At 50.6% G+C, this 10733-nt stretch overlaps 1 protein-coding gene across 1 annotated transcript in view; it reads left to right on the top strand.

Annotated features, from left to right (window-relative positions):
• The first annotated feature begins 5227 nt into the window (after positions 1-5227).
• Positions 5228-10733, top strand: part of LOC104395830 (zinc finger protein 271-like) — a 17081-nt gene continuing 11575 nt past the window's right edge. The window contains exon 1 of the mRNA XM_010005578.1: positions 5228-5894. Coding sequence (XP_010003880.1) covers positions 5228-5894 — 667 coding nt within the window. The remainder of the gene's footprint in view (positions 5895-10733) is intronic.

The raw sequence follows: 10733 nt of genomic DNA, 5'->3' as shown, positions 1-10733 counted from the left end.
TGGGAGGGCTGGAGCAGCTCTGGGACAGGCTGGGAGAGTTGGGGGGTTCAGCCTGGGGAAGAGAAGGCTCCAGGGAGACCTGAGAGCCCCTTCCAGTGCCCAAAGGGGCTCCAGGAAAGCTGGGGAGGGGCTTGGGACAAGGGCAGGAGGGATAGGAGCAGGGGAAGGGCTCTAACCCGGCAGAGGGGCCGTTGATTCTGCTCCCTCTGCAGCCGGAAAAGCCGCTCTGCTCCGCCCGGCGGTTCCGCTGCTTCACGGGCCCCCGGCGGGGCGTGTGCCTGCTCCGCTATGTCATTTTGTTCCCACATGTGATTCTTCTCCCCCCCCCCACATTTTACTTATTTACTCATTATATGAATAACAGACATCAGGGCCACCCCTGCAGTTTCAGGGCTGTGCTTTCCTTCCAGCCCGTACCCCGGGGCCATCAGTCTAAACTCTACTTGGCTCCATCCTTTGTTTCTACCAGCAGGAAGCAGCTGGAAAACCCTTGCTGAGTCTCTGCTAGCACAGCAGGCTTGTCGTGCAGAAGTGCTTTTGTCACCATTTGGGTCAGAATCTACAACAACGCTCTCGATCCCCTCCCCCTCCCACCCAGGTAGGGAAGGAGAGAGAGAAAAAGAGAGAGACTTGGCTGGGTTGAAAACTGAACTACACAGCTTTAATCAAACACTAACGGTAAAAGAAAATATATACAACTATGTTCAGATATGGGCAAAAGCCTCTCACCTCCCCCCAGCCCAGCAACTGCCACAGCATCTGCTGAGCTGGGAACAGCCCCGAAAAATCCCAAAGCGCTGCTGGAGAAAGCGCAGAGTGATGAGGGTCAGGAGAGCTGGAGCCTGGGGGTCCCCGGGGAGGGATGGACGGAGTCCTCCCCAGCCATGGGTGGAGGAGAAGGGAAGAAGCAGCAGGGAGGAATTTGTCTTCTGTGCTATCTGTCCTTCCTCTTCCAGGTGGATAGATGGAATGTCACACTTTGGTCAATGTTGCTGTCCTCTAGCCCACTCCTCCCTACAGGAGGGTCTGTAGATTCAACTCCTCTGCTCCCTTAGCATCTGAGGCTGCAGTTTCTACAAGCAGAGCAAAGTGACCTTGAAGTCCCAGCAGCAAAATAAACATTATCAGCCCACAGCTGCAAAACTTGCTGCTGCTCTCCAAAGGAAAAAAAAGTCAGTAAAAGGAAAATTGACTTCATCCTGGCTCAAACCAGGGCACACCCACGACATGCTGGACACAAGCTTCTTATTGCACCCCAGGATACCACTGGCTTTCTTGGCCACAAGGGCACGTTGGTCCCCCATGGATAACTTGTTGTCCACCAGGACTCCATGGAGATGCTTTCTAACAGGTCATCTCCTAATTGGTACTGGTACTTGGTGTTATTCCTCCTCAGGTGCAGGATTCTGCACTTCTTGTTGAACCTCATTTGGTTCTTCTTTGCCCACCTCTCCAGTCTGTCCAGATCTCGCTGAATGGCAGCACAGCCTTCAGGTGGATCAGCCATTCCTCCCAGTTTTGTATCTGCCCACTCATCCAGGTCATTGATGAAGATGTTAAATGATACCAGACTTAGTACTGACCCTTGGGGAGCTCCACTAGTTACAGGTCTCCAACTGGACTCTGCACCACTGATCACTACACTCTGGGCTCTATTGTGGGCTCACTGTCCACTCTTCTGCCCCCACTTCCTGAGCTCCCTCACAAGGATGTTGTGGGAGACAGTGTCAGAAACCTTGCTAAGGTCAAGGTAGACACACCCACTGGTCTCCCTGCACCTGTCCATTCTGTCACACCATAATGAAGGCTGTCCCATGAATCAGACATTATTTCCCCATGGCGAATCCATGCTGGCTAATCCCGATAACCTTCTTTTCTTCCACTGTGCTTAGAGATGCACCAGCATGAGCTGCACCATCGTTTTTCCTGGGATGGAGGTGAGGCAGACTGGTCTGTAGTTTCCTGGATCATCCTTCTTGAAGACTGAAGTGACATTGGCTTTCCTCCAGTCCTCAGGCACCACTTCCTTTTGCCGTGACCTTCTGAAAATGGTGGAGAGTGGTAGAGCAACAACATCAGTCAGCTCCTTCAGCACTCATGGATGCCCCTCATCAGGGCCCACGGATTTGTGTACATTCAGTTTACATAACTGATCTCTCATCTAAACCACGTCTAAACCACATCTATCTAGGAACTGGTTGAAAGGAAGGAGTCAGAGAGTTGTAGTCAATGGGGCAGAATCTGTTTAGAGGTGTGTGACTAGTGGAGTCCCTCAGGGGTCGGTACTGGGACCGGTGTTGTTCAACATCTTCATCAACGACCTGGATGAGGGTATAGAATGTACCCTCAGCAAGTTTGCTGATGACACTAAGCTGGGAGGAGTGGCTGACACACCAGAAGGCTGTGCTGCCATTCAGAGAGACTTAGATAGGTTGGAGAGTTGGGCGGGGAGAAACATGATGAAATTCAACAAGGGGAAGTGCAGAGTTTTACATTTGGGGAAGAACAACACCATGTCCCAGTACAGGTTGGGGGCTGAACTGCTGGAGAGTAGTGTAGGTGAAAGAGACCTGGGGGTCCTGGTAGACAGGAGGATGACCATGAGCCAGCAATGTGCCCTTGTGGCCAAGAAGGCCAATGGCATCCTGGGGTGCATTAGAAAGGGTGTGGTTAGTAGGTCAAGAGAGGTTCTCCTCCCCCTCTATTCTGCATTGGTGAGGCCACATCTGGAGTATTGTGTCCAGTTCTGGGCCCCTCAGTTCAAAAAGGACAGGGAACTGCTCGAAAGAGTCCAGCGCAGAGCTACGAAGATGATTAGGGGAGTGGAACATCTCCCTTATGAGGAAAGGCTGAGGGAGCTGGGTCTCTTTAGCTTGGAGAAAAGGAGACTGAGGGGTGACCTCATCAATGTTTACAAATATGTAAGGGGTGAGTGTCAGGGAGATGGAGTTAGGCTTTTCTCAGTGATGACCAGTGATAGGACAAGGGGTAATGGGTGTAAATTGGAGCATAGGAGGTTCAAGGTGAATATCCGAAAAAATTTTTTTACTGTAAGCTGCTCTGGCAGGGGGGTTGGACTAGATGATCTTTCGAGGTCCCTTCCAACCCCTAGGATTCTATGATTCTATGATTCTATGATCTAATCGCCATTGACCAGTGGAGAGTCTTCCCTCCTCCAGGCTCTTACATCCAGGATTTCACAGGTGTGAAATAAAGTCTTTGCCTAAGCTCCTTCGTTTTGAAGAGCCCTCCCATTTCTACCAAAGAGAATTAAAGGGCAAAAAGCTGTGGACTCTTCCCAAGGGCAGGAAGGAAGAAAAGCCTCTGAAGATTCTAGCAACAATTCTTACAAATCAGGGGGATGAGATACACAACTTTTGTCACCAGCACTGTTGTTTGGAGACACTGTGGTGACAGACTTGATGTGCCTTTGCTCTGTTTGGTAGTGGTGTTTCAGGTGGTGTAGTCAGCTGTTAAAATAGATGCTCACTGCAGGGGGGCTGGGCTAGATGGCCTTTAAAGGTCCCTTCCAAGCCAGTGCATTCTATGATTCTGTGATCTTAGGAGGAAATGCTTTGCTGTGAGGGTGGTGAGACCCTGGTCCAGGTTGCCCAAAGAAGCTGTGGCTGCCCCATCCCTGGCAGTGTTGAAGGGCAGGTTGGATGGGGCTTGGAGCAAACTGGTCTGGTGGGAGGTGTCCCTGTCTATGCAGGGGTTTGGGACTGGATGAGCTTTAAGGTTCCAAAGGACAAGACCTGTTGATGAGGTGGGACTTAGTGTATTGATTGGTTCCTAGCAGACTAATGATGTTTATGAATGAGCTTGTAAAGGTGGGGAGATGCCCAGTTTCCCCTTTGCATGTGTCCTGGTTTGGGCCTGATGGACAACAAAGAACCAGGTGGCTGCTCACTCACCCCTCACCCCACTGTGGTATGGGGAGGAGAAAACCCAGCTAACAGCTCATGGGTCCAGATAAGGACAGGGAGGGTTCGCTCACCAATTGTGGTCACAGGCACAATGGACTCAACTTGAGGAAAAAATCAATTTGATTTATCACTCACAAGGTGCAAACAGGACACAGACCAGAGCTGATACACCTCACCCCTCCCGTCCCTGCTTCCCGGCCCCAAATGACTTTGCTCCCCGTTGCTGTCCCTCCTCCCCCCAGCGGCACAGGGGGACAGGGAAGGGGCTTTCCGGCCACTTGGTCACTCGCTGTTTCCAGCTGCTCCTTCCCCGGCATGGGGAGGACTCCTCACAGCCTTCCCCTGCTCCAGCGCGGGGTCCCTGCCACGGGAGAGAGTCCTTCAGCAACCCTCCGACAGGAGTCCCTCCCTGTTCCCCCTCAGGAATAGATGCTCCAACATGGGCTGCCCACAGACCTACAGGCTACTTCAGGCACAGTCACCTCCCCTGGCAAGGGATCCTCCATGGCTGCAGATCCACATCTGCCCCACTGTTTTCCTCCACAGCTGCAGGGGACAGCTGCCATCTCACCAAGGGATGGCAGGGGAACCTCTGCTCGGGCACCTCCTGCCCCTCCTTCCTCTCCACTCTTGGTATCTCTGCTCCCACCGCTGCTCTCATTGCTCATCACTGAGTTCTCCACCCCAAACCATCCCAGGGGTGGGGTTGCTGCAATGGGAGGACGCCTGAATCATCTCATGGAAAGTGGGAGCAATGGGAGAACCCCAACTCATCCCAGTGGTGGCTGAGACTCCCAGCACCCACCAAAGATCCCCCTCCATCAGTGTCCCCCCACCTTGTTGTTTTGGGGTGCCAGTGTAGCCCCTAAATCCCACTAAAGGATAGGGGATTGACCAAATCCATGGGTAACCCTGCCATTTCACCTTACACTCCATTTTCTCCCAGAGCAGGTTTGATGTGATCCCTCCCTGCCGAAAATCCTGGAAGTGCCCTGAGGGTGGACATGGTTTGAACCAAAATCCAGCTTTATTGACCCATTGTAGGATCCATCCATCTGGGTGAAAACCCCTCTGGGTTCCCCAAGGGCAGGAAAGCTTTTTGTTCATGGCTCAACCTTCGTGAAACATCATCGAATTCACGTGGGAGAACTTGCCTGTACTGAGGGACGTGGGAAAGGGTCGGGATCCCCCAAACCCATCTCCACCATTGGAACATCCGTAAAAGTGAGGAGCCCTATAGGAGTGGCCCTTTTGGAGCCACCTCGTGTCTGGTCCCACAGTGACTATCTCGCCCTAGTGCCATGTCCTGCGACTGCCACCACTGCGGAAAACGTTGTCTCAGTAGATCACAATTAATCCAGCACCAGCGAATGCACACGGGCGAGAAACCTTTCAGGTGTTTGGAGTGTGGGAAGAGCTTTGCACACAATTCCACGTTACGCCGGCATCACCAGATCCACACGGGTGAGAAGTTCTACAAGTGCCTTCAGTGTGGGAAGAGCTTTCGCAGCAGCAGCACATGGATGCGTCACCAACGTGTCCACACCGGGGAAAAACCCTACACGTGTCTCCAGTGTGGGAAGAGCTTCGCGAGCAGCACAGGCCTCAACTCTCACCTCCGGGTCCACACAGGTGAGAAGCCCTACAAATGTCCTGACTGTGAGAAGAGCTTTGCCAGGAGCTCTGCTCTCATCGACCATCACCGCATCCACACAGGAGAGAAACCCTACACGTGTCCCCATTGTGGGAAGAGCTTCAGGAGCAGCACGGGCCTCAGCTCTCACCTCTGGGTCCACACAGACGAGAAACCCTACAAGTGCCCTGACTGTGAGAAGAGCTTTGCCTGGAGCTCTGCACTGATCAAGCATAATCGCATCCACACGGGAGAGAAACCCTACACTTGTCTGCAGTGCCAGAAGAGCTTCAGAAACTGCTCCTCCTTATGGATACATCAACGGCACCATCAGGGTGAACGGCCCTTCAGCTGCTCCCAGTGTGAGAAGAGGTTTTACCAGAGGACACATCTCATGCGTCATAGCCGGACCCACCTCAGGGATCACCAAAAATGAAGGGGCACAGTCAAGGTCACCCCAAGCTCTGTCCCTCCAGTGATGCTTCGTGTGGACCGTAAAATGGCATCAGCTCAGGAACCACTTAATGTCCCATCCAACGTTTCAGTTTTTTTTTCATCATCTTTAGGGGGCTTTTTTACCAAAATGAAGTCTTTATCATGGTGACACCCTCTTCAAGGGTCGAAGGAATATGGTGGGATAGGTCTATTTTTTAACAGCAGGGCTGAAATCCATATAGAGTGTATTAAGGTGAGTTTGTGAGAGGATTTGCAAGGAAATGGGCAACGTGGTGGGATTGGATCATATGAATGTGAAAAATGCCTTTTTCCTCTAGGATGCTTTTTTTTTTTTTTTTTTTTTGGAATGGTTTAGAACACAAAATAGGTTTCTGCTCTTCAATGTCTGACTGTGGTGGCTGGAAAACTGGTCACACACACACACACACACACACACCCCTAACTTGAGGCTCAAGCCATTTGGGGTTATGTTCGATTGTTAAAATAATAAAGTGCTATAAAGTGGTGACAAGTAAATCCCTTGTGGCTCTTGGGGTGCAAAGTGATGGAGAAACCTCTAGTTGCTGGGAGGTTGGGATCCTCTCCCCAAAAATACCCCCCATGTCCCTCCCGGGGGTGCAGTGATGCTCCCCACCACAAGTCAGTGGTAAAGTGGGGGGCTTGCCCCCCATTGTCTTGCTGGCTTGGGGGAGAGGGGGCATTAGACAATATTTCCCCTAATTTGGGATTTTCAGGAGCTCTGAAAGCATCTGTGGAGTGCAAGGCTTCTTGATGACCCCCTCCCCAACAGCCCCTCTTAAAGACATTAGTGTTTAACCACTGGGGAGACTCACATGGGAGGCCTAGGAACTAGCAGTGTGTGACCCCTGAGAACGTGGAGCTGTGTTGGGGCAGGGCCCCTTATGACTCCTGGGAGACCCCACAGGAACCTTGAGAGGGGACAGACTACATTTGGGGGCGGTGAGACTCTCAGGACACCCTGGACACCCAAGGTACACCCCTGGGAGCACCCTCACTGTCCCTGTGACTCCCCTTGGTGGGTCATTCCTCCCCCAGCCCCCCCTCCTCTGCACCTCTACCTCTGGTGGTGCTGTGTCCCTAAATAAGCCTCTTCTGCTGTGTGATTGTCCCCAAACTCTCTGCCATCATGTCCCCATCCCTGACAACTCCGGTGGGAGGTGTCCCTGCCCATGGCAGGAGGTGGGACATGTTTCCTTCACACCCAAACCAGCTGCTCTGGCCTTTGCCCCCTGGTCCCCGTGACACCCACACCCCAGAGCTGGGAACAACCCAACCCAACCCCTCTGATCCCCCACGTTCCCGCAGAGTTGGGCTCTGCAGCCTCCCAAACACACGGCTCCTCTGAAGAGAAAACAATGATTTTGTCATTAATTCTGTCCCAGCAAACCCAGGGCAAGGAGCAGCGCGGGGCTGAGATGCAAAGGAAGGAGCAAGAAGAACCTTCGGTGGGGAAGTGGCGGGTTGGTCGTTGTGCTCCTGCCTTTCCAGCTGAAAGCACCGATTGCCCAGCCCCTTCTCTCCAGGCGTTGTGCTGAGGTTGGGTGGGCACCAGCGAGGTGGGATGTGTCCCCTCCCCATCCATGACACAGCCTGGTGTCCCACAGATTATCATAAAATCCAGACGCATGAAGAATCCTCTGCCACTTGAAGTGCCAGCAGGCAGGCATTATTTCTTACAGTGCTGGACGTGCGGGGGATCGTTCCTCCTAACGTGGCAACAGGGAAAGCTTATATAGCTCATCAATATCCACACGCATCAGATTCCTGGGAATGACTGTGCACATTCCTTTTCCCGATGGATATCTCCTAACAAAACTGCTCAACAAGAGAGAACCAGGCACATCATTGTGAAATGCTCCTCTTGTCACCTGTTGTTACAGCCCCCCAGCTTGCAGGCCTTAGTGCACAGGAATCAACCTCCCCCTTTTCATGAGACTTCACACTTACAAACCCCAGGTCTCAATTCTCAGAACCCAGACCCTATTTTGTAGACTTGACTACAACAGCTGTAACACTGGCTCATACTGCAAGCAAAGACACAAATGCAAAATGCCACTGCTCTTACAAACAGGTTTCTCAACCATGCCCCATTCCGTAGCCATCAGGTAAGTTTGAGCCACAATTCTTCACATCCCCAGGGCATATCATCCTTGGGAACCTGGTGCAGGGTCTTTGTCTCTTCCAAACTTTCTGCCAAATTTGTGGAAATTATGTTGCTTTGATCTGCCTATGCAAGCCCTTGTGTAAGATTTTGGACTCACATCAAGTGGAAATTTTGGCCCCAATGCATTTGCCCTACTTGACTCATGGCTATCGTAATTGTCACAGACCAAGCATGAAACCAAATCATGATCCTTTTAATTTCAATTTGAGGGGAGACTGCTGCTCCACTACCCATGGAGTGGGAGCCTTCTTGATCCTTGAATAGTGAGTCCATGGGCCTTTTCCCCAAGCCTTAACTGGTAGGTGGATAACAGAACTTGAAATGGTCCTTTCCACTTCTCTCTCAAAGGTTGCATGTTCTGTGATTTGATGTAGACCCAGTCTCCAGGTTAGAAAGGATGTGCTGGTGTGTGGAGGTCCAGAGGTCTATTTGCTGTGGTATATATATGGAGCTTCTGTAAAGTGTTCCCAGGAGATCTGACATAAATGATTAAATTTAGCTCTCCCGTGATACGAGTGGCACATGGCACATGTGGGGGGATGGTACTGTCATCCATAGGATAACTCACATGGACTCAGATTTCCATGAGGCTGAATTCTGACCCTCAGCAATGCTATGGGTAGGGTCAGAGATGTATCCCAGGTCAGGGATGCTTCCTGACAAGTTTTCTCAAGCTGCTGTTTGAGGGCATCATTCATTCACTCCACTTTACCGCTGGATTGTGGTCTATAAGGGGTGTGATAGTCCCAGACTATGGACAAAGCTTTGGTCAGCTGTTTCACTATTCCAGTGGTAAAATGAGGCCCATTATTTGATTACCTCCCCGAATGGTGGGATGATCTCTTTTAGCATCATTTTAACTACTTCCTTTGCCTTATTACTGCTTTTGGCCATCCGGGAAAAGTATCAACCAGAACCAAAATACATGGATACCCCCATTTTCCAGGCAGCCCGGTGAGATCCATTTGACAGCAACCTTCAGGAGAATTTCCTCCTCTGGTAACCCCAAAAACCAGTTTATTGCTAGCATTCAGGTTATTTCTAAGACAAATTTCATGTTTTTCTGTGATGGACCAAAGATTTTCTATCATAGCTCTGCTCATAATCGTTTTCTGAAGGTGTTTCACCAAATCCTCTATTCCCCAAAGCATCTTATCATGTTCTCTTCTAGCAACTTCCCTCACCTATGAGGGTGGAACTGATACCGATAAATGTAATAGAAATGTTAAGGTAGAATTAGGCCTCTTGGAAACTGACCAGAGTGAATCTGTCTTGTGAGAATAGACTTGTTTAGAGGAGATTACTGGGCTGAAGTTGTGTTTTGTGGCATCTTGGTCCTGCGTTCCTGGGCAAGTAATAGGGCCCCAGAATTGTTGTACCAAGAGCACCAACAGGTGTCGATGTTAAGTCTGCCCAGTTCATAGGGCAGAGATAATGGTAAAACTTGTTGTGCCTGGCTGGGAAACTTGGCCCCTTCACTGAGCAATGTCTACATTTGGGCACAAAGTACGTGGGTTCAGTTAAAGGTCACAAGAAAATGCCCCTCTGACAACCACAAAGGGGCACCAGAGACCATCAGATCTTTCCTGGAAAGGTTTTATTTTTATATTTTTTTTAGCCATCTATTGCACACGTGTAATGAAAATGAAATACTGCAATCAACTTTAAAATACTTTCCTTTTTTTCCCTGAGAACTGTGATCAAAAGGTCTATACAAGCTAAACGTTGTCAATGGGATTGATGCATGACTTGGGAAGCTATTCCACATGCATCCAGAATGCACTAAAAAAACGCTTATGGTAACATCTTGGTGACCCAGAGGTGACACTGCTTCTGAACCTGGATCCTGGGATGGTAGGACCCCCAGCAGGTGCTGAGGAATTCTCAGGGAGTTCCTCCAATCCACAGACTGAAGAGCTCAGAGCAAGAGCCCCAGTGAGTTTAAAGGCATTCAATTAATTTCTGATTAAGGGGGGTTGAACTCCCCCTGTGGAGTTGGTGCTCCCCTGTGGTTGCCTGATGTCGGTTTGACTCAGGATTGGTGATTAAACCAGAGACAACAACGCTCTGGATCCCCTCCCCCTCCCATCCAGCTAAGGAAGGAGAGAGAATGAGAGAGACATTTCTGGATGGAAAACTAAACTAGACAGCTTTAATTAAACACTAATTATAAAATAAATATGTGTTCAGGAATGTGCAAACCCCTCTTGCCTCCCCCCACCCCCAGCAGCTCCCCTGGCATCTCCTGAGCTGTGAGCAGCCCCAAAATGTCCCAGAGCTGCTGGAGAGAGGGCAGAGCAGCCAGGAGCTGAGGGGAGAGTGATGAGGGTCAGAAAATGCACAGCCTGGGGGTCGACAGTGATGGACGGATGGACAGACAGGGTGCTCCCCGGATGCTGGCCATGGATGGAAAAAGAAGGAGAGAAGAAGCAGGAAGGAAGTTGTTTTTTGTGATCTCTGACCTTCCTCTGAGCTTACATAGATATATGGAATGGAATATCTCTGGCCAATTTTGCTGTCCACCTAGTTTAGC

Source organism: Chaetura pelagica, unplaced genomic scaffold (assembly GCF_000747805.2).
Source record: "Chaetura pelagica isolate M959 unplaced genomic scaffold, ChaPel_1.0 scaffold721, whole genome shotgun sequence".
Lineage (NCBI taxonomy): Eukaryota > Metazoa > Chordata > Aves > Apodiformes > Apodidae > Chaetura > Chaetura pelagica.
This window is presented reverse-complemented; position numbering and strand designations above follow the sequence as displayed.